Genomic DNA, 26,609 nt, shown 5'->3' on the forward strand with positions numbered 1-26,609 from the left:
TTTTAATATCATTATTAGGAATAAGCTTATTATGAATGAAAACATTTTTCAGTCAAAATTATTTAAAGAAAAGCACATTAAGGTTTTGATGTATTGATGGAATTGAAGTGTTGAATTGTTTTACTGCATAACATTCTGCTTTCGTTGTTAAGTTAGGTACTAACAATGGAAATGCCAATCGGTTTCCTTGCAAAATTCAGTGAGAATTACTCCAAGGTTTACAATTCTTGGCAAATTTTGTCTCAAAGGAAAATAGTTTCTCAGTTTATAAGAAAGAATCATGACATAATTATACCCAATACTTGAAAGAGGAACTCCTGTTTTCTGTCAAAAGTTGAGGGATTGTGGTAGCAGGGAAATTGTTGTATTTGTACCTAACGCTTAGAAAAACTAAAGAATCTTGAACGGCTTTTTCTAACCGTCCTCGTGCTCAAATTTGTCCTGGAAGGTCAAAAAGGTGTTGGCAGTCATTAGTCACACACTCGTTTTCATACTTTAGGACCCAATCAAACGCCAGGATTCATATGACTTTCCTATCTCTTTCCTCAACGATACTTCTATTTCCATGGCTTCCCTTTCCCTATATAATCTATCATCCCTACCCTTGTCATGTGTCTTTGTCTTATAGCTTGATCCTTCTTACTTTTTATTCTCCTTGCCAATTGTTCTAGGCTTATTTGCTTTTCATTACGTTCAGCTGTCATCAAGTTCAGGCTCTTTAGTTCTTAAGGTTGGTATATGGTTCTTTTTTGCTGGTAAAATCTCTGATGAGTTTGGTTGAGGTCATTCTGTTAGGATGTGAATATCTATTCCTAGGTTATGGGAGGGCTGGGGTTTTTGTTACCTGTAACTTTTAATCTTTAAGGTTTCCATGGAAATATTTTGCGGTGGAAGGTAGTGATTGCAGCCAGCTGCTGCAGCAAACTCTCTTGTGAAATATCTAGGCAGATACATTTAAATGAAGGGCAAATTGAATTTTGCCTTTGCAGCAGCCGAAGAATTTTCTTTTCCTCTTTCTACCTCCCATTTTCTCCCTGTTGAATAAAGCTATCTGAGAAAATGCTATTTCACAATACTATGCTTTTGATGCTGATAGAGTAGCCTATGTTGGTGAGATAACAAAAAAATCAGTTCTAACATTAACAATTTTCTCATTTTTCAGTTCAAAATGGAGTATGAAAACCAGTATCAGCATGTTCCAGCAGCAAAATACGAGTGGCTTCTCTTTGGTAAGTCTTTCTGCAGTATCAGATCCTTGGAATTTCTCAAAACTAGAAAGCACTGAAATATGTTATTAACATCTCTGAATATATCGACTTTCAGATGTGGATGATACCCTTTATCCTCTCAGTTCTGGTTTATCCAAGGCATGCACCAATAATATTGAAGGTACTGCAAATGGGATATCTTTTTATCTTTTCCCCTTCTCTCTTCAATAGACATATCATATATTCTTTCTGCATTCCATTATGCAGAATTTATGATTCAAAAGCTTGGAATAGAAGGAAACAAAGTCTCAGAGATTAATCGTGTCCTATACAAGAATTATGGGACATCAATGGCTGGTCTCAGGGTAAGGTCTTATTCTTCTTCAGTTGATTATAATTTATAAAGGTTCCAAAACTATGATGACTGTATATTAATTTTATTTTGTTTCTTCACATGCAGGCTGTCGGCTACAATTTTGACTATGATGAGTACCACAGTTTTGTTCATGGGAGATTACCTTATGAGAACCTGAAACCTGATCCTGTTTTGAGGAGTCTTCTGCTTAGCTTGCCAATTCGCAAAGTTGTAAGTTTTTTCTGTCCTGAAACAAGGCCAATACGCAATGTGATCACCATTCACGATTGAAAATTTTTTTTCCCTCTCCTTCTGAAACAGATATTCTCAAATGGGGATAAGGTCCATGTGGCTAAAGTTCTAAGGAAACTTGGCTTGGAGGATTGCTTTGAAAGAGTTATAAGCTTTGAGACCCTTAATCCCACTAACGGAAGCAACACTTCAGATGATGAACACAGCTTCCAGTTGAGAGGCTTAAGTACTGAAATTCTTGATGCCACCAATTTCCCTTGCCAATCAGCACTTCCAGAGACTCCAATTATCTGCAAACCATTTGAAAATGCATTTGGACAAGCCTTCAAGATAGCTAACATCAACCCTCAAAAAACAGTAAGATAATCAAATCTTTTCCAGTCACTTTACAATAATCAGCTGCTACATATTTAGCTTTCATCTATGGTCTTTAGGATTATGAAACAAGATTCTGATGATCATTTATATACCCAGTGCCTGTAATATTTTCTTTGTTCGAATTCTAACAACTCTTTCTTGCTTGTGGCAGCTCTTCTTTGACGATAGCATCCGCAACATACAAACAGGAAAACAAATAGGTCTCCACACTGTGTTGGTAAGTTGATATAATTCACATATTTTAAAACATGTATAGAGAAAATTGCAGGGAAGACTTGTATTTGTGATTCTTGCAGATCTGAGGATTTGATTTTTTTGTTCATATCCAATGTAGGTGGGCACTTCCCATAGAACAAATGGAGCAGATTATGCATTAGAGAGCATACACAACATTAGGGAAGCACTGCCAGAGCTGTGGGAATCAGATACTAAGAAATCAGAAGGCATCAGGTATTCTGGAAAGGTTGCAATCCGGACATCAGTGATGGCCTAGCTGATGATCACTCAAACCCAGCTGCTGCCTCGACAACAAAATGTCAAAACCGAAATTTCATTATGTAGAATTTGTATCTTTCACCATAATCATCATTAATAAAAAGAAATCTTTATTTCTTGATTCAGTGTCAGCAATTTGGACATACATATCTCACTCGATAATGTTTATGACAACAATATTATTATAAGGAGATTTCATTCATAATTTTAACTTTAATTTACATGTTAAATGCAATTCAACAAACATAATACGAAAATCCAATATAAATATTTGACTGAAACCTTCCATTATAACTCTGAAAATCTCCCCTCCGCTTGAGAAAAAAGCAATCCAAAGAAGAATGCTCATAGGTGATTTATGTGGCTAACCGTGTTCGGTAATTCCACACGTGTCGCCATCAACGCATCTTTAGTTCGACCTTATTAGGACGCGTCGAAGTCCTCAACTTGTCGTGTTTTTTCATTGGACCACGTCAGCTCCCTACTTTTGTCAGTTCCTTCTGGACCGTTACTTCTCTTCTCTCTTCTCAGTTTCTTTCTCCAAACGCTCCTTCAAACAATTTTACCTCTATTTGATGCCTTCTTAACCACCATTCTCTCTATCCTTTTCTTCTCTCTTTCTCTCTCTTTTTCTTACAGTGTTGGTTACTTCTGATCTGGTATTGTTGGATTCCTTACATGTTTTCTTCTTCATTTTGTACCTTTATTTTTGTTTTTGAGTTTTGGGTTTGTTTGATACTACATTTGTTATTTCATGTCGGTTAAGATTTCTTTTTTTTTTTTTTTTTCTCTTGGGTTAGTGTTTTCGTTTGATGTTTCAATGCGTTCTGTCTCTGGATATTTAAGACAACAATGAAATCTTTACCGGAATTTGAGTTCTGTTTCATTAATTGAAATTTCTTTTTATCTTTGTTTTTTTATTATACTTGAACTGATAGAAGATTCGATAGTTTTCTTAGCATAACTTTTTTGAAGATAGAAAATGGAATATGAAGGCCAGATCAACCAGGCCATTGACCCAAAATACGAATGTCTCTTATTTGGTAAATTTCCTATCTTTCTTTAATGAATATACATCTCTTAATATATAAAAAAATGTGAACTTTTTAAAGCTAACCATTGTAATTTTTTCTTTTTTCTTTTTGGTGCAAAACATTTTTAAAAAACTTATAGATCTAGATGACACTCTTTATCCTCTGACTTCTGGTTTGTCAGGGGAAGTTACCAAGAACATTCAAGGTATTGTTACTGTTTCCCTTGTAGGGTCCCCATTATTTTGACAAATTGTTAGTTTCCTCGTGAAATTCATTACCTTTTTTTTTTCTCGGATACCTAGAATATATGATTAAGAAGCTTGGAATAGAGGAAAAAGTTCCTGAATTATGTGTATCACTGTACAAGTATTATGGCACAACAATGGCTGGTTTAAAGGTGAAATCCATCATAACATTCTTTTGAGTATGATTCTCCTTTGAGAATGTTTAAACAATAGAAAGATGACAGGGATTTTCCTTTTTTATCTCCAGGCTATTGGCTACAACTTTGAATATGATGATTTTCATAGGTACTGATTTTTCTCCTATTCATGTTTTATCTGTTGATGATTTTATATATATGATATACGTTTCTAACTTATTCATGTATTTCAGTTTTGTTCATGGGAGATTGCCCTATACAATGCTAAAACCTGACCTTGTTTTAAGGAATCTCTTGCTTAGCCTGCCTGTTCGAAAAGTTGTAAGATCCTAGTTCTTCTTATGAATTGCCATTTGTGATCATTTAGAGCCACTCTTGTGACTATGTTCTGGGCTTGTTTACAGATTTTCACGAATGCAGATAAGAACCATACCGCCAGGGTGCTTAACAGGTTGGGCTTGGAGGACTGCTTTGAACGGATTATATGCTTTGAGACTCTGAATCCCACAAACAAAAACAACACTTCTGCTGATGGCTTCATCTCAAACATTGCAATTTTTGACATCAGTAACTACAGTGCTTGTCCTGATTCTGAGCTTGAACTTCCAAGTTCTCCCGTTGTCTGCAAACCATTTGAAAAAGCATTTGAACAAGCTTTTGAGATTGCCAACATCAACCCCCAGAAAACGGTAAATTAATCAATCCTTTTACTTTTCAGACTATGCATTGAGTCTCTGAACTTTCGGATGATTTTCATAACTCCTGTGGATGTTATAATGTCTTTTTTAGCAGTTGTTCTTCGATGACAGCATCCGCAATCTACAGAGTGGTAAAAATATGGGCCTTCACACCGTGTGGGTAAGCTACTAAATATCGAATTCAAAAAAAAAATAAATTGCTGCCTGGTGATTTTTTCCTTTTGGTTTTGCCATTCCTTCATTGGTTTGAGAATGTTTTACTCACTAGTTTCCCATGATACGCATATAGGTGGGAACTTCTCACGGAACTGACGACGTGGATTATGCATTAGAGAGCATTCACTATATCAGGGAAGCATTGCCAGAGCTCTGGGAGGCAGATGAGAAGGCTGAAGACATCAGTTATTCTGGGAAGGTTTCTGTCGAGACAACAGTTAGAGCATAGCTCGTTGACCTTAAATCTTTGTATTTGTTGGACATTCACCCACTCTTTTTGTAACATGTCACAAAGTTGATCTTAGAAATAACATTATAATATCTTATTTAATAAAATTGGTCTTTTCTATGGAAATTATACCATTTATTATTGTTAATATCTGATTAATCTGGTTTACTTTTAAAAGCATCAAGGAGCAAAACAAAGGCACTAACGTGATAGAACACATGTTAGGGCAAAAAGACATCTCTTGTACCCTTCACATTTTAACCCTTCAGGCTTCAAGTGCCCTATGGCCACACCAAAATTTGAATCAATCTGAACATAATTGGTTAAATATATACAAGCAAAACCCTAAAAAAGTTTTTGGACCCTTTTAGGCAAGGGCCTAAGCATCAGCCCACAAAAATGGGCTATTTGAAATATCAAAGAAATATGGACCACAGACAGTAATTTGCCCATTGCAAGGGTAGGGCTTAGTCGGCCTCACTTTGGACTTTATGTAAATTGGGCCCATTTGGGCTGTAACTTAAAGTTTGTATTAGTCAGCCCATAAAAGAGCAATTGGCGGCCCCAAATTACAAAACAGAACACAAACAAAATTGTGTTCCCCTAATCCATCGTTTTCCCTCTTTCAAAAGAGAAAAGACTGAATCTTTCTCTCTTTGCAACAATACAAGAGAGAAAATAACCACACAAGTGATTCAGTTATTTGTAATTCAAGGTTCTTTATTCGATATTGGAGGAAAGCTTGGGGGCTAAAATGTCGAAGCGAGAACTCTCCAATACTTTGAGGGGCTTGAAGGTAAACTTACTGAACAAAAGCTTATTCTCTCTTATTAGTTGTGTTTTATGCTTGAATTATTCTGTACCAACTTGAGATTTGCGTTGATTTTTGCTTTAATTTGTCTGGGTATTTATTATTTTGTTGATTTTCCATTGAATTTGTAATTTTTTGGTTATATAGATTCTTCAGTTCTTTGTATGACTATTGAGATTTGAACTAGGCTTTGTGTTAATTCATGTGGGTTTCTTTTGTTTTGTTGATTTACTTTTTCAAGTTGACAAAATATTGAATCTTTAACTTATATGAGTTTTTTTTCTATTTTATTTAATGCTATAATAGTTCATGCAAAGGGCAGCTCAGAGAGAGGAGAAAGTTGAGAAAGAAGAGGAGGTTAAACCTGAAGAGAGTAGTACTATTACTAGAAAATGGTACGAAAATTTCCACCTCTTTTCTGAATTATTTTAAATCTGTGAACTGTATTAAACATTCTTCTTTCTTCAGTGCTTGTTTAGATTTAGTTATGATATGGAGGTTATTCCGCATCCAATATGATTGTTTGATTTCACTCATGAGGACAAAGATGTGGCTAGGCTATACTTTATTTGATCCTTGAACTTATACTTAAAGGTGGTAGAGAAAGAACACCGGTATGCCTTTTGTTTCCTGGGAGTTGAAAATTCTTGCAATGCTGATCATTGAAATAGAGCAATGGGGCTTTGGGATATTGTTTAGCATTCAAAGAATAATGTAAGGGTTAGGAGATTATTTCCAATTGCTGCCTTCAGTGTCTAGTGATCAATCTTGATTCCCCTCAGTCTGCAGAAAGCAGAATTTTGTGTGTGTAGAATTAAAGGAGGGATCCTCAGTAAATAAATTTGCTAGGATGTAACTACCTGTGAGATCTGGTCATTTGCTTCTGAATCTTTCCCAATTTTGATTTGTTTAATCCTTATTGTCTGTTTGCATGCATTCAGTATGGTCATTATGGAAGGGGATCCCCATCCAGGAGCAATTGTTGGACGGATGTCATTTCAGAGTTTCAATCCTTCTATTGATGTGAGTATAAAGGTCAAGTGACCTAAGAAATTTTCCCAATGACTATTCACCTTCTGTGATTCTCGTGGCTTCAGCCCTCATATGAAAGCCTTGTATTGGTAGAAACTGAATGAAGAAGTATCAAATGTGTCGCGGCTGGATGCCTCTGGTGGAAGAATGTTGTCTGGGTGAGTTTTTTTTTTTTTTTTTTTTTAATTTTCACAGATCTTGTGTTAATTTTCTGGTAATTTCCTGAAAGTTTTTGAAAATAATTATGTTGTTTGTGTTGGAATTATAAAATAGTCTTAAGAAATGAAAGATTTAATCAAATTGGTTTACTCCTGAAAGGAAAATCCAACATTTAATATTAGTAGGGGGCCTGCACCGGAAGAAATATGGGAATGTTTAGATGGAAATGCTAGTCACATGTCGCTTTAGTTCAGTGGTAGGGTAAGTTGAATTGAGCACATGTATGCACAAGATACATTTTTTTAATCTTTTTTGTCCTTGAATTGCGACAGTGAAAATAGATCTGCATCTGAAGCAGCTGACCTCCCAAAAGTCGGTACAGATAAATATGAAGGTAATGGAGACCTTAAGAGGAAACAGTCTGACATAGTTTCTGAACCTGAGTATCCAAATAAATCACCCAAAAATGGTCATGGAGTTCAATCGTCACCGAGCAGCAGTAAAGCCTCCTCCAAAAAGCAGTCAAAGCGTGAGAAGCTGGACTGGAATGTTCTCAGGCCACCAAAGTCTAATAGGTGATGATAATTAGGAAATTGTGTTCACCACTGTGAGGCCATTAATATTTCTTTTCAGGTTCCTTAAATTGAATATGTAACTTTGTTGTCATATTATCGAAGCTCAGCTTTCTTAACTTTCAAATTTGTTCATTTAACGTAAGTTACTCTTTCTGTACTTGCATCTTGATTCCCCTTACTATTGTTGCACCCTTGACTTGGCCTCTGTCCCGAGTATATATCTGATTTATGGGTAATGATCACAAACAGTAATGCTAATGTCACGGAAGGTTACAGTGAGAAATGACATGGTTTCCTCAATATTGCAAAATTTTGTTCCAGGGACCTTTCGGAATGCTTTATTTGAAAGTTGAAACACTGCTTCTAGCCAATCCCCGGGAGGACACTTCTCCCCTGCGTCCAAACAAGGGAAATGAAAAAAGAAAGCAAAGCATTTGTTATCTACAAGCTTGTTGTGATTGCAATTGATATCATTTTAAAGCACGTTGGAGCTAATGACTAATGAGCTCTTTTAACATACATCACATGCAACCTTTACTTCTAGGACTAGGAATTTGATATTTTACAACTACACCAAATAATGTAAGTAATAGGCCAAAAGAAACTAATCTGCGATCATCACAGTTAATTCCTGACAGGTTTCCAACATGAAAGGGCATAAATAACTCTCCCCTTCCATCCCTGCAGCATCCAGCGGCCATCCACATCTACAGCAAAATCCCTATGATAACTAGATTGGACCATATTCATCACTTTCTTCAAGTGCTCCTGATCCAATGAGACCTGCTTGAACCCTGCCCTCAGTATCCTAGCCTGCCATTGTTTATACGCCTCTGGCCTTTCTACCCTCTCACTACCCTCGCATGCAACAACATTCATAATGTCCTTCCCAAGTACTTCCTTCTCAAACATCATCCTTTGTGGATCTTCCCGGGAAACATTAGCTTCAAATATATCGAACTGAGCAGAGAAATGAAAGAGTGCCTCCCGGAACCTTGTGACGAAAAAGGGAGCGTTGTATGTCCCGTTTGCGGTCACAAGGATGAATAATTCTGGGTTGATGCTTCTGATCAATTTCAGTACAGTGTCCCTTGCACTGGTTGGCGCCACTGTGTCATCTGGGAGGTTCTTTAGCCGATGCATGCAGTTAACAACCACCGCTTCATCTTCTTTAATCTTTAGTTCCTGAAGTTGGATGGTTTCCCATTTCTTTGCTATCACGTTGTACTCAAATGGGACATTGAATCTCTCACAATACCTTTTCAAGCGACGTCCCGTCTCCTCCACCCTTTCTGCAGGCCGGAAACCAGGTTGCGGAAACTCAATTCCGGTAATCCGAAGCTTGGGAGGTCCACCAGCCCTTGCTGAGAGACGCTGGATGAGGCAAGGCCATTGAAACCCATAGCAAATGCCAAAATCAACGATGTGGAGCGTGGTTGCCTTTTCTGCCACTTCCATTATCTTTTTATTTGCATAGAAATTTGACATTTTCTTAAAGGGGCAAGCTAAAACATAAACTCTGTAAGCTTTTAGGATTTCAGCAGCCGAGGTCCGATTGCTTAGCAGAGTTGAATACGATGGTGCCCCCATGCCAGCCAAACGTGTCTTAAGGGCATTAGCAAAGTAATGTGCCAATCTTTGGGTTCCATCTCCAGAAGCAGAAGAGTGCCGACTTATCTGTTTCAGCAGCACATTGGCAGTCCTTTGGTCATTGTTGGCCACAGCTTGTGCGCATTGAATAAGGAAACTCCACAAATCCACCACTTCACTTTTCTTGCCGTTTTTCTTCCTGCGTGTTGTTCGACCATTAACAGACCCTTTTAGAAGCCCATTCTGCTGCGAGTTCCCGTTAAGAGAACCTATCGTAGAGTCCTCATTTTCACCTTTGCAAAGCAGTACCTCGTCGAACATCTCTGACTGCTCTGAATCTTCAAGAGAAAGCGCAGATTGTTTGTTGCTTCTACCTTCTTCCAAATAATCACCATCCTCACGCTGATAACTTTTTCTTCCCCTTGACCTTGATGGTGATTGATACCTTACATCAGGAACAGAAAGCCTTGATAGCTGGTTGCTTTCTGGAGCCAGAAGCACCTTATCATCATTGAGAGGGGACGTACCAGCTTTCCCGACGTCTCTTCCGAAGTGTCTAAAAGGTTCTATCGTGGTCTCTATTTGTAAATCAGGAAATAAAGAAGTTCTTTCAAGAGAATCGATAAGAGAGGTTTGAATGTAAGAGGAGTTGAATTCATCTGGACTATATATCCTACTCGGTTCGGCCGAGTTGGTAGCTGTTGTATAGCTGTCACTGCTACCAATACTTCTGCTGTGGGTAAGATTATCATCTGGGTTATAATAATTTTTACCCGTACATGCAGAGATAGAATCGGCTGAAAGTGGATACTCGTGGCCAAGGACTTCATAAAACGACTTTTCAGCAGCTTGGAGAGCTAAGCAATCCTGCAACATGCAGGTCTTTTCCTCCAGGTCTTCTTCCATTAGCATCTCATTGATGTACTTGAGCATTTCATTGGCAAAAGGAACATTGTCAAGGGGATGTCCGTCTGAACTCATGCCTGATGATGAAGCTGAATCAACAGGAGACTCTGGACTTGTAGGAATGGAAGGTGGACTTGGAACAATTTGCTCAGGACTCTCTATAAACCCCTTAGCAAGGATGTGATTTGAATGCACTGGCACTGAGACATGATCAAATTTCAACCCATACATGGAACTAGGAAAATCTTTGAAAAGGGTATCCATCGCAAGTTAGAAACTTACCTGATATAAAAAGACCTGACTGAAATAGGATTGAAATAAACCTAAAAACTGACCTACCCTCTTATTGATTGCCAAGAATCTTGAGGAAAACTAGAAGAGAAAATGAATATTTCAAGATAGGAAAGAATCTAATTGGCTGAACAAGGATTGAAGAGATATAAATGAAAGAATTGAAAGAACTAAAACTGAAGAGAAAAGTGGTCAAAGAGTATAGCAGAGAACCTCGATAATTCCATAGTTTGTAGAAACAACACCGAGGACGCTCTTCACATATAAAGATTAAGCTATTAAGCTTTTTGAGTGAACCTTCTAGGAAAGTACAGTAATGACAGAGCAAGCCGCCAACTTGTACTCACCGTTTAAGACAGATTTAACAGACACTGGAGTCAAGGGCGAAACCTATCATTAATGGACTGTTTTGGGAGACAGGCCGAAAGGCCTTATCAACGAAATTACTTGACGCGCAAGAGATTTGACCCTGCTTTCAGTCAAGTGGGAACGCAAAGTTGTCTTAGCATCGTGAACGTGGGGATTGGTGGGATGCGTTGTCCCATGACAATGACCCAATTTATTGAAAATCAACGAAATTTCTTTATGTGACGAAGCTCAAGTCATTTTTTGAAAATCTTCCGTGATACTAAACCTAACTGTTGGCCTCTGATATTTTCTCTCAAAATTATTTATCTTCAGCTACCTAATACCTGAAGCCACCGTTTTCCTGTCTTTATTTGTTTTGGAATCTCGGGTAGGGCTCCATTACAATTCTATATTTGGCAGAGGATTTTCTCTTAACACTAGTACATTGTTGGGTGTCCTACCCATTGAATGTGTTCATCAAGATAATAAAACAACATAATATTGTCACGAACATGAACATATGTATATGCATTAATTCAGCTATAAATCACTTTATAAGTAAACTCAAGTTGTTGCAACTGCTTCTGTTCCATGCATTTAGCCAATTCAAGATTTAAATTGCCTCAACAATGTAGTAGTATAGCCTCTTGTCAACTTTACTGATCTTATCAAACTTTAACAACAAGGTTTTATGATAAGAATGGAGACACAGTGGCTGATTTACAACGAGGTTTGCTTAAAAGAGCAACCTATCGTGAATTAGAATAGATTCTTCTTGCTCAAGTACTCCAAAAAGGCTAGATTCATTCCTATCTCTAAGCTTTTTACCTTACCATGTAATTGCTAGTTGTTATCTAATTTTGCTTGATGCTTAACATTGATAAGATGAGTACATGGTTAATGACTAATAATAAAGTTAGAAATAATCATTGACCTCTTTTACGTTTTAACTATATTTGATGTTACATTCGATATGTAATTTAATCATATCACTTTCAAGTGAGATCTTAAAATATTATGAATTTTTTTTTTAATCATTATAAAAATTTTCAATTAATTGATGATAAATCTTCATATATCTAAATGTAAATTAATAAAAATACAAAATTATTTTAAAGATTTCATTTGTCAATAATTTCTCTAATAATTAAGTAATCTTTTTAATTTGATCTTTTAGCTTTTTACAATATTAGATAAACTCATCACTTACTCGTCTGTAAAGAGAAAATAAAAAGGAAATAAGTAAACCATAGCTTAGTCAGTATAAACTCATATACCTTATTAGATCAAGTATCTTTTTTATACATATATAAATCATTAAAAAATATCATTTAAATTATGCTTCTAAATCCTTTAAGTAAGCATTCAAATGATTGATATCATATCAAAATATATCATTTCATCAATTATAAATCATAAATTATGATCAAATTAATACTTTATACAAATCATGAATCAATTTTCAAAATCATAAATTCATCATCATAAATCATCTTTATCATTAGTTCATTATCAACTACGATTACTACTATAACCTGTGACAAGGATTGTATCAACAATTTCATCATCATAATTATTGTTAACTATTATAACCAGTTAGCTAATACCTTATTCTACTACTATAACTTATTAGCCATGGTCGTAAAACTAATTTTGGTGTTGATGATCCCACTTATAAAAATTTATTCGTAACTATTATAAAATTATTCTTTAAGCATAAATTAATTTCTCATTTCATTTATAAGTATGATCCCTCATTTATATAGCAAAACACAAAATAAACAAATGTTTGGTCTTATTTTCATATATCGAAAATAAAAAAATAAACTTTGAATCATTAAAAGTATACACATATACATAAGTTCAAAAACAAGAAAAATGTGAGAGATACTTAACTATTTTCTATTCCAACTTTTTTTTTTTCAAAATAATTAATAGTCTTTTCAAGGTCATTTTAACATATAAAAAATTATTTAATCTTTTTAGAGATTATTTATACTAAAACAACTAAATTATATAAGAGTTAACACAACTAATTAATGTTAGCAGCTTGAGCTCCTTTAACTAAAATGGTCATATCTTAAGATATACAACTCAAAATTAAGATATTTTTAATGAGTTATTAAAAAATAAACTCGATAAGATTTCTAACTATATATGGTCCACCTCTTAATTTTTTGTATATTAATTGTAATAATTTTTGCAATCCACATCATATACTGCTCCTAGATAATATGTATGTCTTCTAATAAAATTTAAATATTTATTTATAAGAGACTCAAAATTTAGTTATGCTTTTTTTGTGAAAAGTAGACTCTACAAGCTTTCTAAATGTATATGGCTCAATTTGTAATTCATTGCATAAAAATTAAGAGAATTTTCATAATTCCTTCATATTATATATCCTTAAATAAAAATTAAATAACTATTCATAAAAAAACTCAAAATCGATTTTCATTTGTTTCGTTGGAAAGTATATTTAACAAACTTTCCAACAATACATAATATTTATAGTAATATTTTATTTCTTAATATTTTATCTCTTAATACAAAATTTTATTTAATCCACTGTTATAGATAATAATATCTTATCTAAAAATAACATTTCTCTTCGAATTTTTAAAATCCAAATCCTCACTTTTAGCCTTTAAAATCTACTCAATAATTATAATTAAATCTTAATAACATAAAGAAAATTAGGTCAAATAGTTTATCCAAATAGATCATGAAAATTAATAAAAGATTTCATAATTTTTTTTGTTTTTCTTTCATAAGATTAAACTACAAATAATAACAAATAACATGATATTTTTTTTAAATTAAAAAAAAAGGTGCATAATCACATTTAGGAGATTAATTCGATTACTGCCAGTAATTTTGAATCCTTAACTTAATTTTTCAAGCTTTCTAACCCCAACAAAGATGAGAAAGATAAGAAAGATGAGCTCTCATTTTATTTTTTGTTTCACATTAAATAAAAATAACTAAATTTTCTTTTATAAAATATTTTAATCTTTTTTTATTAATTAATTTTTTAATTAAATTTATAAGCTTTGATAATAATCTAATTCAATTATTATTTGACATGGCTATTAAATTCAATGAAAGAGGCTTAGTAATTTGAACAAAAGTTACATGAAATATCTTAAGTGAAGTTTGTAAAATTTTTTTTAGAAATTATTTAATAAAAACTTTAATAAAAAATCAAAATCAATAAATTGATAGAATTTGATGTGAAAACAATAATATATAAAAAATTTATAAAAAATATTATTTATAATTTAAATTTGATTGATATTTATTCAATGATAAAAATTTTATCAATATTTTTATAAAAAATATTTATCTAAAAATATATATAAATTTATTAAATTTTTTTAAAATTTTAAATACTTAATTTATGTAACAAAATTTTTTAATTTATTAATTTTAATTTTAATTTAATTATTTCTAATAAAAAATATTCATCAATTTCATATAAACAATTTCCTTTAAATTTTTCCCTAGTAATTCCAGATTAATCTGCTTTGAATCAAAGTTGAAAATTTGAAAAAATGCAATTTCCAAGGCCAATTCAATGAATCTGATTCACTTTCTTTGCACCCAATTTATACACGTATATAAACCAAAACAACTCTGCATTGGACTGTAGTGTGATTAATGTTTGTTTATAGCCTCCAAGCAAGGAAACGGTAGCTCCATGGATATGATTTGACAGGTTGGTTTAGATCAAAGCTCAAAAAACCGAACAGACCAACAAGAATCTTAATCCAGTTTTTAAATTCAAATAATTTAATCTATCAAAATATAAAGCACCATGTAAGAGATTTGTTGAAATATTGGCCAGATTCATCCCATCCCACCTGAAAGGGGACTTTCTCTTGCATTACCATAATTTCTTATTATTATATAATAATATAAATGGAAACCCCACTACTTTATTCCTAATACTTAATGTAGAAATTTCTTTGAACTATGTACCATAGATTAAGTACGAATGAATATTAAAGGTGTGAAAAGGAGCTATTCTCATTTACCATGGGGAAATAAATAGTTTATTTTCCCTACTTTTCTTAGGAAGAAAACTGTTGCAGCTCTCGGGTTTGAGTGCTTATCTGATAAGTGGATTCTAGAATGGTGCAATTCATGGTTGTGGCTGAGACAAGGTGTGAATGGAGTTCAAAGTTCTAACTTTTCTAACTAAAATGATAAAAAAAAAAAGCCTTCAGTTTCTATATTTTGCTTGAAAATTAGCAAGATTCTAGAGTCTCTTTGTGAAGCATATTGTGAATTGAAATTTAGTGGCCCATTTGCCAGGCTGGATTTATCAGATTTTCTTGACTGGAGGCATTTTGGTCATAGCCTCGTTGGTCATCATTGGCATAAATTAGCTTGTATGTTAAAAAAACAGACTAGAAATGAAGTTGTAACCGACGTTTTCATTTGCTTGCTAGGAATAAGGGCCAGGAAAGCGCCATTTTTGCTCCTTCTTTGAATGTAGATTTTCTTAAGCGGTTTGGACCATTTTTCTGGGAACTGTTTTTACTGAAGAAATGAAGGCGATTGAAGTGAAAGAAAACTTTTCAAATTAAATTATATTGAAGTAATCTGAACTTCTTTTAATCAAACAGATTCGGCCTGGAGAAATATAGGCTCCATGGAGATTGCTATATTATCGCTCAAGCTATTTTCAGTTATGTGAATTATAAGGGGCTAGTTTCTGGGCTTGGTTTCCAGGATTTCTAGAGAAACCTGACATATCTCAAGATTGAGGCATTCCATGTTCTTTTGTTGCCAAGAAACAATTCTTTGGGTTTTTCCTTAATAGGCCATATTACTTTCATGGCATAGATTTCCTTGGTAATACAGAAATGTTCATCTACTATTAACATTAGAAGGAAAAGAATCAACATATTAAGAGCAGAGCAGAGAAATGCTTTGCTTTGACATATTTAGATTAGCAAAAAATATGATCAGCAAGAGCTTGGCCTAGCTCATTTGTCATGTTACTTATTAGAAATATGAGACCTCTGTCACTCCTGGACAGGCTTCCAGCAAGAAAGAGCATGAATTACTCTCCCCTTCCAACCCTGAAGCATCCACTGGCCATCAACTTCAATAGAAAAATCCTTATGGTAGTTTGATTTCACCACTGTCCTTGCCCCATTCAATATCTTTTGGTCTAAAGGAAGTTGCCTGAACCCAGCATTCTGGTTCCTGAACTGCCATTGCTTGTATGTTTCTGGTCTGTCAATTCTCTCCGGCCCCTCAAATGCAATAACATTCATAGCATGCCTTCCAAACATTTCTCTTTCAAGCAGCAATCTATCTGGATCTTCACGAGGCACGTTAGCCTCCAGGATGTCAAACATTGCTGAGTAATGGTACAATGCCTCTCGAAATCGCGAGATAAAGAATGGGACATTGTAACTACCGTTAACAACTCCATGGATGAAAAGATCTGGGTTAATTCTGTTGATCAACTTTAAAACAATGTTCCTTGGACTGTTTAATACCAATGAGTCGTCAGGCAGATTCTTTAGCCTGTACATACAGTTAGCAACAATAAACTCATCTCTTTCAATCTTTAGATCCTCAACTCGGACGGATTCCCATCTCTTTGCTATGGCATTGTACTCAAATGGGACATTAACATTCTCACAACACCTTCTTAAACGACGACCTGTTGCTTCAATTCCTTCTGCAGGTCGGAACCCTGGTTGGGGAAAATCAATTCCCGTAATGCGAATCTTAGGTGGCCCACCAGGCCTTGCTGAGAGACGATGAATAAGGCAGGGCCATTGAAAACCATAAGCAATGCCAAAATCGATAACGTGGACTGTTGTTGCCTGCTCTACTAGCTTCCTGATGTTTCGAGTTGAAAACAAATTTGATATTCTCTTGAAAGGGCATGCTGTAACATATAAAGTGTAGGCTTTTAGGACATCAGCAGCCAATGTGCCATTACTTGGAATTGGCGCATACAAAGGTGTCCTGGTGCCATTTAAGCGTAACTCTAGCCCGTTGGCAAAGTAATGAGCCAACCTCTCAGTTCCATCACCAAAAGGAGAAGAGTGTTGCCTAATCTTGCCTAGTAGCTCAGTTGCAGCTTTTTGGTCGTAGGTGGCCACAGCTTGGGCGCATTGAGTTAAGAGACTCCACAAATCTACCACTTCCTTTTCGTTTCCTTGTTTCTTTGCTCGGGTTTTTCTACTCTTATCTTGTTTCACCAGATGGTTATCTTGCAACTTCCAGTTAGTTCTATTTTGCGATGCTTCATAAAGAGGACATGAAAAGGGCACACCATTCCCAACCTTAACAAGGAAAAACTCATCGAATATGTGTTCATCAGACGAGTCTTCAACAGTAATTGCAAAATTCTTGTTGTTCCTCCTTCCTTCCGGGGAATCCTCAAATTCACGTGGATGATTTTTCCTTCCCATGTGCTTCCACGCTTCTTGCTCTGCTTCCCTCTCTGTCATCCCATTCTCTTGATCTGGTATCTTAAATATGTGACTCTCTACAGGCTCAGAAGGCTGTATCTCACCACATAAACGAGGTGAAAATGGGGTAAGTTCAGTAGAGTAAATACTAGAACTTTGCATCATCGAGGAATCAAAGCCATATTGGTAAAAATTCCAACTTGATTCCACCAAATTGTTAGCAGCAGCCTGGCTAACATTGTCATTAGCTGTACTACTATAGAGATTGGGATCATATGGGTACTCGCTATAAACATCAACATTCTGATTGAAATGATCAGGTGAAGGGGGATGTTTCTGAGCTAGAACATCATAGAAAGATTTCTCTGCAGCTTGGAGAGCTAAACAGTCCTGCAACATGCAGGGTCTGCCCTCTTCATCTTCTTCCATAAGCACATTATTTATGTAGTTCAACACAGCATAGGAAAAGTCAACGTTCTCACTACCGCATTGAGAATCTCCATCTAAGTTCGAACCTGAAGACAATGATGCTACATGGACAGGACGGTTTGATTTGTCTGGACCTTGACCCACAAATATTTTACTAGAATTGGATCCAATAACATGATTTTGAGAATTGGCCATGTTGAATTCAAATCGATTCAAGGAATGAGAAAAGTTTGGAGAAGGTTATCCATTGCATACGGGAAAACCTATATGAAAAAACCCAAATTGAAATTTGCAACTTCTAGCAAAGAAGCTTCAAAAGAGATAAGCGAAAAGTATGGAACCCTAGACATGAATCTTTTGTTAATAGAAGTTATACCCTTTCATGAAACGAAGTAAGAAATGGCAAAAGACTCATTCTTGAATACTGGCAATTACAGAGAAAGAAAGTTTGAGAGTAGATCAAAAGGACGAGAGTAAATAATTTAAGGTAAAAAATTAAAGCTACCTTACAGGAACTATAGGCCGTTGCTGAGAAAGCAAAAGCATGGAAAGACTTAAGACAGATGCCAGGGCCCTGATTTTCTACAGAAAAAATGTTGAAACCTTATTTGAAAGTCCAAGGTGAGACCAATTCAACGGCCGCCTGGCAGCGACAAGCTGGAGTTATTTTAGTAGAATCATTTTATAGCAAATCCAAAGCATAACAGGTTCGGGTTTTAAATGCTTTGATTCACCTAACAACTCTAAAAAATGGTATTTAACAATTATAAAGTGTTATTTAGATTAAAATATGATACTTATAATTTTTTATTTTATTTTTAAATTACAAAATCTTTATTTAAAAAATATCAGAAGATTGCATTAGATCATTACTCATTATATTAACCCATCATTAAGCTGCACAAATACAAGATTCGTTGAAGCAAAATTATATATACTTTGATAAAAACAATGCTAGTTTAATCGAACTTGAAAAAGCTAGCCGCCACCTTTTTGTCTCTTACATATTGTATGGTATACACTTTAAATATTCGGTCCTTTTTTTTTTATTATTATTTTGAATAAATATTCAACCCCTTTTACTTAGTTGAATAATGTATATATATATATATATATTCATTTAATTAGCACTGATCTTTCCTATGCACGTGTGAAGTTTATTGTTAAATAATATTGCATTAATTAAATATAATTTCCTTTTAAGATAATATAAAATAGATAAGTAAAAACTAATCAATAATTAATTTCTAAAAAATTTATCATTTAAGGAAATTTTACTTAGTAGGGACTTCAATATTAATAACAAACTAATAAAAGAGTTTATCAATATTTTAATTAAATAAAATATATAATCATTAAAGTAAAATAATTAGTTAAATAAGTTGTCAAGTGTTTATATGTTGTTTCCTATTTGTATTTTTAAAATTCGTTTTTTATTTATGGATAATATTCTTTTCGTGTCATTTTATTTGTTCATCCTTTTTTTTTTTTTTTGATATCTCAAATTTATGTTTTATTTCTTTTAATATCTAAAATTTTTAACTTTTTATATTTTAACTTTTTTTTTTTACATTAAAAAAATTATAGAATTTTAATTTTATAAAAAAATTAAATTTCAATATTAAATACATTAAAATAATTTTTTTTAAAATTCCCTTAAAAATTAATAATATTCATATAATTTAAGACAGAAAGAATATATAAATATAGATACAGATATATGATATAAGTTTTTTTTTTTAAGAAAATGTATAATATGAATTGTAAATCTCATTGATTTGACGTCACATGCATGGTTACCATTGATAATGTTCCATATATATAGAAATTAATTATATAGTATATAAAATTTGATTAAGTAATTTTACGTGTGATTAAATGATCCGGTTGTAATTAAGTTTAATAGGTTGATGGGAACATAATAATTAAACTAGCATCGCTTTCATTTCATTTTCAACTAGAAGCAGGAGTTACATTCAGTGAAAATTATTGAAGGACAAAAAACGTGTAATAAATTAACTTTGAAGAGTTACTAATTTCATTGTCTTGAATCATTTTGTAGTAAATTCAAAGCGTAAAAATTTGAAGTTTTAATTCTGTTGATTCACTTAATGACGTACAGTATAACGACTGTGTCGTTTGTTTAGCAGTGTCACATGTTAAGCAATGGTTTTTCTTGTTCTCATTTTTTTTCAAAAAAATAATAAATATTTTTTAAAATTATAAAAAATATATTTTATTTAGGGGCCACGTGTCAAGTAATGGTTGGCCTTTTTGCTTTTTGGTTTTTTTCTTTTTTTAAAAAAACTTTTTCCTTTAAAAAAAATAAATATTTTTTAAGTTATAAAAATATGAGTTTTGTTTTAATACAATACATAATATGAGTTTTAAATCTCATTGATTTGACCTCACATGCATGGTTACCACCGATAGTGTTCGTAATTAAATAATAATAATAATAATATAAAATTTGATTATATTACCTTAGATTAAATGATCCGTTTGTAATTAATTTTAATAAGTTCATGGAGACATAATAATTAAACTAGTATTGATTTCATTTATTTTCAACTATAAAACAGTAATTCAATGTTGCTGCTTGCTTGCACATGGGTTTTTTTTATTATTATTATTTTTGTGGTGGTAGAGAAATGGTTTAAAAGAATCTATTAAAAATGGTTTAAAAGAAGAAATGATGTGGATAGCATATCTTTTTTTTTATTAAACATGTTTGATATTAAATAGCCACCAAAAAAGAAAATTAGTGACAACAAGATTATTGTTTTTGACAAGGTGTGGGGTTGGGTTGGCTGCTCCACCGTTTCAAAAAGGGGAACCTCCATTTGAAACTATATATAAATATAATTCAATAAACTTTAATAATTAATACGTATTAACCAATAGGTTGAAAAAGAGTTTGTCATCTTTAATTGTGGACCACATTCACCAGTAGATCCATCGCACCTGAGACTAAACCTTTTGCATTATTGCATCATTTTTATTAACCTTAAATATTGGCTTTTGCACGTTGACGTTCCAATTTCAAGTCTTCAAGTGTACGTAATCACGAGGAAAAGACCTATCACTGTTAAAGATAAAAATGGTAAAATTTTTCTTCAAATTTCAATATTTTTTATTTATTTTTAGTTGACATTTTTTTGTAAAAATTTTCTACCACGCGTGCAAATCAATGTCAAAAAATAAAAATATAGCTAAACTAGCTAATTAAGCCTACGTTTGAATACAATTACACTTTCAATGAAGTACAATTAAATTTAAATATTAATTTTAATTAAATCCATTTAACATAAATTTTTTACTATAAATTTTTTTAATCATAATTATAATAATTTTTTAATTATAATTACAATAATTATTATTATTATTTTTAATTTTAGCGAAATTAATTTTATTATACTTTCAAATTACCCCTAAATGTAATAATGTGAACAAGCTCTGAGAATTCATGTTCTTGCTTGTACTTTTCATGCACTCACGAGGAAACGTAAGCTGTAGAAGTCCAAACTCTCCCAGTAAATAAGGTAGACGTTGGAAAAATTTAGAAGATTTTTTTTTGTTTTTCCAATTGGAGAATTCAAGTTTTTGATAGATATTTTCTTATTACTTCTTAAAGGATCAATATTTATGTTAAAATCATGATTTTTTTTTTTATCAAAACATCTGACTTTCAATTTTAATAATTAAAATTAAAAATTCAATACTATATCTTAAGACCAAATACTGTTAACCTGAAACCTTGATTTAACTAAACCATATTGACAATTTATCACATACAGCGGCTAGAAAATGACCAGAAAAAATGGCAGGGCTCTGGAATATTCAACTATTTAAATGCAGGCGGCCGCCATGGCACTAATTACAAAGAATTACGAAGAAGAATAACTCAATTAAGAAAAAGCATATATGCAGATATAAGATCGTATTATTCTATTCACACCATAATTTGCAAAAAGACTTTGTCAATTTCTTCTTTTAACCATGTCTCGTCACGGAGAAAATTGTGTATATCTTAACGTCTAAACATTGAAAGTTGCCAACATGATTTGGTATGATGACACGTACACTTGAAAAACATTTGAGGAGAACGGAGTACTTTGCGTATTGTTATTTAAAGTTATGGATTTATGCTTATATTTGTATTTTTTTTCTTATAATTATTAGTTGTTAATTTAAATTTTTATAATTTAATTTAATTTTATATTTATTTGAGATATTTGTTTGAATTTTTTATATGAAAATAATTTTAATACAAAATCATTATAATTATATATGTTTTTTTTATATGTACGAATTTGATAGTTTTTCTTTAAATCTTATCAATATTAATTATATCTATAATTGATATTTATTTATACTCAAATAATAATAATAATAATAATAATAATAATAATAATAATAGCTAATTCGCAGCAAAGTGCGAAACTCATTCATTTCCTTTAGAGAATATGTTCGGTAAGAAATATTAATTACTGATAATACAAATAAGAACATAAACATTGTATATATAATCGTTTATAACTTCACATTTACTAGGTTAATCGCAACTTATTCATAGAATTCTACTTGTACATCACCATTCCGAAAGCCGACAAATAAGACACCTGAAAGAGCAAGAATCAATTGCAATTGTGCAATTGATAGATTTGCTCAAGCTATAGCTAGAACTAATTATAACAGGGAAATAGATACACAAAGTGTTCCTTAAGGCTTCTTGGCAGGCCTCCAAAAGGAAAGAGCAAAGAGAATTCGGCCCTTCCATCCCTGTAGCATCCAATTCTTGTCCTCATCCACCAAAAAATCCTTGTGGTAACGCAATTTCACGTGAGCCTTTGCGTTCTTCAGCATGTCCTGGTTCAATGGAAGCTGCAACAACCCAGCTCTCAGGTGACGGACCTGCCACTGCTTGTATGTCTCTGGTCTCTCAACCCTTTCTGATCCTTCGCATGCAACCACATTCAAGATTTCCTTCCGATATATATTTTCCTCCAGTGCCACTCTCTCCTGATCATATTCAGAGGGTACAATCTCTTCAAGCATATCAAACATTGTAGAGAAGTAGTAGAGTGCCTCCCGGAAACGTGAAACAAAGAAGGGGGCATTGTAGGAACCATTAACAATGCCATGAATGAAAATATCAGGGTTAAGTTTCCTTACCAGGTTCAGAACAGTATCTCTGGGACTGCTCAAATCGGCTGTCTCATCTAATAGATGCCTTAGCCTGTATAAGCAGTTAACTACAATCACCTCATTTCTGCCAATCTTTAAGTCCTCCAATTGGATACTTTCCCATTTTTTTGTTACGGCGTTGTACTCGAAAGGGATATTGAAATGCTGACAGCAATTTGCTAAGAAATGTCCGGTTTCCTCAACTCTTGCTGCTGACTCCAATCCCACCTGAGGAAGGTCTATTCCTGTGACGCGAAGCATAGGGGGGTTACCAGGCCTTGTTGACAGACGCTGAATAAGTGATTTCCATTGTAAACCATAGGGAACGCCAAAATGAATGATGTGGATCCTAGTTGCTTTCTTGGCTAGTTTCATAATCATCTCGGTGGCCAAGAAATTTGATACCTTCATGAAAGGACAAGATGAAAGTAGCAATTTGCATGCTTCTATATTTGCAGTGGGAATTCTGCTTGATACAAGAGCTGCATATTCCTCACTTCCGCTGCCAGCCAAGCGTGCTTCAAGCGCTTTGGTAAAGTAATGGGCCTTTCTTTGTGATGCATTGCCAAAAGGTGAAGAATGATTCTTAATCTGCATCAGGAAATCATTTGCATTCCTGAAATCATTGCCTCCTACGGCTTCAGCACACTGAATCAGTAGAGTTCTCAAATCGACCAGTTTTCTTTTATTAACACTTCTACTCCTTTGTTTTGTTCCAGCTCCTTTTTCTTTTGGTTTTCCACAGATATTCATTATCTTCGCTGCAGGTTCATTTTGCCAGCCTATATCAGCAGTTAAAGTAGCAGAAACATCATTTATAAACATTTCAGGTTGCTCAAAGTGTTCAGGATAAACAAGTCTCCCATGCTCACGACCAATTTCTCCCTTACCACGACTTTGGTGATCAACCTCCCTTCTTTTGCAAAACGAGTAATCCATTTTATCACTGTTCTCCCTCTCAGTTGCCACTGACCGAGTTTCTTCCTCAGAACTCATATGATCACCATATGCAATCAATTTCTGACTTTCCTTTACCCCACCCTCTATAAATTGCAAATTAGGCAGACTCTTATCAAAAATGTCCGGAGCTAGAAAATCTGGAACTAAAGATTTATTCACCGGAAAAAGTACCCGTGCATCAGCCTCACTAAAGAAGCTCTCAGGGCTGAATGATTGTAAAGTAGGCTGCGGATAGTCCTGAGGGGCATTTTCAACTACTTGTGGATATAGCATGCAACTAAATTCGCCCCTGGCAAAATCACAGATAAAGTCGGACTGGACCAAGTTGTAAGCAGAAGCACTAGGACAGGGAAGAGTCGTTGAGAGTGGATATTTATCAGCAAGAATATCAATGAAAGAACTTTCAGCGGTCCGTAAAGTGGAATCTTCTAACAGGGAGGTTTTCTCCACTGCATCTTCTGTTAAAATCGGAGTGAAGAATACAGCATTGGGGAAGTAACTCTGTTCTGCTGGATCTCCCACAGTTGAGTATGATGATGGATTCATTACTGGAGTAGCCATCTATCTGGAATCAGCTGTTGAGAGGAATTCTGTGATCATATAGTCAAAAGAATTATCACAAAACTAGCTATACAATATATCTAAGTAGTGATCAATTCAAACTTTTATCTACAAGATTCATTCATATATTTTAGTTACTTAATCTACCATCGAGAAAAGTCCTGAAAAACAAGCAAATAAATGAAAATAGTCATCAGAATAATTGGATAACACAACGTACGTTTTATAGAAAAAAAAATTCAAGTGCTTAGATACAGGTTGAAGAATTGATTAGTCCAAAGTTATGGAGCAGTATAACTCTGAGCTTTTTCCTCTTCCTGCATCTTGTCACCAGCCCTGAAAAACCGAAGAAGACCAGATATATGTTAGCAATACTATGATGAGGAACACCGAAGCAAAAAATTGATAAATTTTCTGCTGAATATAGTTTTGTTTACATTGAATAAGTTTACTAAGAATGAAGAGAGCTGATCCTCAGGTTGGAGGAATTTGAGAAGTGATGGTGCTTAAACGGTGAGAATGCACCCTTCGCAAGCGACATTTAACTTCCTTGTTTTATATTGACTTGCCATCTTCTCAGGTGCATGCGCAAGTAATACTCTGTATTTTACCAAACTAGAAAACAATATTTACTCTCAAACATGAAATATTGACCTCTGTTTTTTTTTTTTCTTAAATTTATTAGTAATAATTTTATTGTGTAAAAGATTAAAATAAATAGATTGAAATTAGAAAATTTAGAAAAATTTCACCAACCAAAATTCAACTTTGTATTTGACTCCATATATCAACTATGTACTAATTAATTAGTAATCCAATTTAATCAAAATGCATACTCCCTCCATCTCAAAATATTTATAATGTATTAATTTTTATCAAATTTAAGAAAATAGTTTTAATTTTAATGTATTTAATATTATAGTTTAATTTTTTTAAAAAAAATTAAAGTTTTATGATTTTAATATCGAAAATTTTAAAAAAATTAAAATATAATTTTAGGACATCTCAAAAAAAAATGGACCAAAAAAAGGGAGTATTAAAGTGAGGTTTGATAGGAGGAGATATCTTTAAAATTGATAATAAATAGATTAACTGTTAAAATATGTTTATGTTTATCAAAATATGTCAAATTTTTAGTTTCTATAAGCAATTTTCTATTTTTAATTATTTTATACAAAATAATTTATATAACTGTTAAAATAATAAAAACACCGATTACTTTGAAATATACTCTTTAAAACTGGTTCTTATCTTGTAATTTAACCAATTAAGCCAATTTATCACGTCATTAATAATTATCTCTTTACATAATATTATAAATTATAAAAACTAACATATATGTGCGTGTGAAAACTCGATTTTTAATTAATAATAATTTCAGCCGTGCACAACAGTAGATGGCGGGCTAATCATTGTTGAAACCCCAATTTTAGGGTCGGAACGGCCGAAAAAAAAAAAACCAAATTTAGCTTATTTGCACGTGTCAACCCAACGTTGGTCATGCACCGTACAGCGATCCGTAATGGAGAGAGAAACTCATTGATTTAATTAATTAGTTTGTTTTGACCGACAAGTCAAATAGCCCATTATTAATGACTATGTCAAGCAACATTAACGTGATTCACCATGTGCCAAACCAATGTACCAAATTATTAAGATCAAGCCTTTTCCACATTTTTGTTTCATTGCCTTGGATTTCAATTTCAATGGTTTTTGTTTTTTTCATAGGAAACTACGAGAAGGGTTTTAGACTTTGAAATTTTAATTTATTGAATATTATTTTGTATGAATTATTACATAAAACTTTAAATTCAATTCCAATGATTTTTTTTAACAAAATTTTTAGGAATAACGTTCAATCGACCACAATTTTTTTTTTTTTTTTTGCAAAATTATGTTGAAGATGAGCCAAATCACATGGCAATAAGTTTTGGTTCACTTGTGTTTCTTTAGAAGGGAAAATTTCTCCTTTAAAATAATATATATACATTATTAATTATGATTATTTTTATTAAAATTAATATTTAAAAATTATATATTAAAAAAAATTTATGCGTGTTATATTTATTT

The 26,609-nt window shown here is 33.2% G+C and overlaps 4 protein-coding genes and 2 pseudogenes across 10 annotated transcripts; 3 read left to right on the forward strand and 3 right to left on the reverse strand.

Moving 5' to 3' along the window:
- The first annotated feature begins 579 nt into the window (after window positions 1-579).
- On the forward strand, window positions 580-2,813 carry LOC111286094 (uncharacterized protein C24B11.05-like). Of its 2 annotated transcripts, none has more exons than XM_022875891.2 (8): window positions 580-730; window positions 1,163-1,229; window positions 1,324-1,389; window positions 1,476-1,573; window positions 1,669-1,794; window positions 1,885-2,172; window positions 2,345-2,410; window positions 2,528-2,813. In XM_022875891.2, exons 2-8 carry the CDS (start codon window positions 1,169-1,171, stop codon window positions 2,684-2,686), a joined length of 864 nt encoding a protein of 287 aa, XP_022731626.1. In that variant the 5' UTR covers window positions 580-730; window positions 1,163-1,168; the 3' UTR covers window positions 2,687-2,813. The 2 variants fall into 2 exon arrangements, with proteins under 2 accessions (XP_022731626.1, XP_089617867.1); XM_089761741.1 differs by having other exon boundaries at window positions 613-730; window positions 1,352-1,389.
- Window positions 2,814-3,355: 542 nt separating this feature from the next.
- On the forward strand, window positions 3,356-5,373 carry LOC111286093 (uncharacterized protein C24B11.05-like). Of its 2 annotated transcripts, none has more exons than XM_022875887.2 (8): window positions 3,356-3,731; window positions 3,862-3,927; window positions 4,025-4,119; window positions 4,215-4,252; window positions 4,338-4,425; window positions 4,509-4,793; window positions 4,894-4,962; window positions 5,092-5,373. In XM_022875887.2, exons 1-8 carry the CDS (start codon window positions 3,671-3,673, stop codon window positions 5,245-5,247), a joined length of 858 nt encoding a protein of 285 aa, XP_022731622.2. In that variant the 5' UTR covers window positions 3,356-3,670; the 3' UTR covers window positions 5,248-5,373. The 2 variants fall into 2 exon arrangements, with proteins under 2 accessions (XP_022731622.2, XP_022731625.2); XM_022875890.2 differs by having other exon boundaries at window positions 3,359-3,731; window positions 4,897-4,962.
- A 449-nt stretch (window positions 5,374-5,822) lies between these two features.
- Window positions 5,823-7,981, forward strand: LOC111285360 (uncharacterized). Its single transcript, XM_022874776.2, has 5 exons — window positions 5,823-6,043; window positions 6,365-6,453; window positions 7,000-7,081; window positions 7,184-7,248; window positions 7,582-7,981. The coding sequence occupies exons 1-5, from the start codon at window positions 6,002-6,004 to the stop codon at window positions 7,826-7,828; spliced, it is 525 nt and encodes a 174-aa protein (XP_022730511.1). The 5' UTR covers window positions 5,823-6,001; the 3' UTR covers window positions 7,829-7,981.
- A 256-nt stretch (window positions 7,982-8,237) lies between these two features.
- Window positions 8,238-10,976, reverse strand: LOC111285359 (scarecrow-like protein 30 pseudogene; annotated as a pseudogene). The gene has a single exon (XR_016342659.1). The product of XR_016342659.1 is annotated as a scarecrow-like protein 30 pseudogene (transcript).
- Window positions 10,977-15,528: 4,552 nt separating this feature from the next.
- LOC111286366 (scarecrow-like protein 14 pseudogene) lies at window positions 15,529-18,496 on the reverse strand (annotated as a pseudogene). The gene has a single exon (XR_016342660.1). The product of XR_016342660.1 is annotated as a scarecrow-like protein 14 pseudogene (transcript).
- Window positions 18,497-22,322: 3,826 nt separating this feature from the next.
- Window positions 22,323-25,166, reverse strand: LOC111285059 (scarecrow-like protein 30). Of its 3 annotated transcripts, XM_089763305.1 has the most exons (4): window positions 24,977-25,166; window positions 24,760-24,875; window positions 23,007-24,568; window positions 22,323-22,853 (listed from the first exon to the last, which is right to left on the reverse strand). In XM_089763305.1, exons 3-4 carry the CDS (start codon window positions 24,537-24,539, stop codon window positions 22,554-22,556), a joined length of 1,833 nt encoding a protein of 610 aa, XP_089619431.1. In that variant the 5' UTR covers window positions 24,540-24,568; window positions 24,760-24,875; window positions 24,977-25,166; the 3' UTR covers window positions 22,323-22,553. The 3 variants fall into 3 exon arrangements, with proteins under 3 accessions (XP_089619431.1, XP_089619430.1, XP_022730018.1); XM_089763304.1 differs by having other exon boundaries at window positions 22,323-24,568; XM_022874283.2 differs by having other exon boundaries at window positions 22,323-24,568; window positions 24,760-25,166.
- Between the last annotated feature and the right edge of the window lie 1,443 nt (window positions 25,167-26,609).

The sequence above is a fragment of the Durio zibethinus genome, chromosome 6 (genome assembly GCF_047325235.1).
Source record: "Durio zibethinus cultivar Kanyao isolate XHJ-2024 chromosome 6, ASM4732523v1, whole genome shotgun sequence".
NCBI classification, from domain to species: domain Eukaryota; kingdom Viridiplantae; phylum Streptophyta; class Magnoliopsida; order Malvales; family Malvaceae; genus Durio; species Durio zibethinus.

Bases quoted from the DNA above. Each gene is read 5' to 3' on its own strand.
- LOC111286094 (XM_022875891.2), top strand. From the start codon at position 1,169: ATGGAGTATGAAAACCAGTATCAGCATGTTCCAGCAGCAAAATACGAG. The intron at 1,230-1,323 runs GTAAGTCTTTCT...ATCGACTTTCAG, and splicing joins ATACGAGTGGCTTCTCTTTG to ATGTGGATGATACCCTTTAT. The intron at 2,411-2,527 runs GTAAGTTGATAT...TATCCAATGTAG, and splicing joins TAGGTCTCCACACTGTGTTG to GTGGGCACTTCCCATAGAAC.
- LOC111286093 (XM_022875887.2), top strand. From the start codon at position 3,671: ATGGAATATGAAGGCCAGATCAACCAGGCCATTGACCCAAAATACGAA. The intron at 4,120-4,214 runs GTGAAATCCATC...TTTTATCTCCAG, and splicing joins CAACAATGGCTGGTTTAAAG to GCTATTGGCTACAACTTTGA. The intron at 4,253-4,337 runs GTACTGATTTTT...CATGTATTTCAG, and splicing joins GAATATGATGATTTTCATAG to TTTTGTTCATGGGAGATTGC.
- LOC111285360 (XM_022874776.2), top strand. From the start codon at position 6,002: ATGTCGAAGCGAGAACTCTCCAATACTTTGAGGGGCTTGAAG. The intron at 7,082-7,183 runs GTGAGTATAAAG...TTGTATTGGTAG, and splicing joins GTTTCAATCCTTCTATTGAT to AAACTGAATGAAGAAGTATC. The intron at 7,249-7,581 runs GTGAGTTTTTTT...GAATTGCGACAG, and splicing joins GGTGGAAGAATGTTGTCTGG to TGAAAATAGATCTGCATCTG.
- LOC111285059 (XM_089763304.1), bottom strand. From the start codon at position 24,539: ATGGCTACTCCAGTAATGAATCCATCATCATACTCAACTGTGGGAGAT.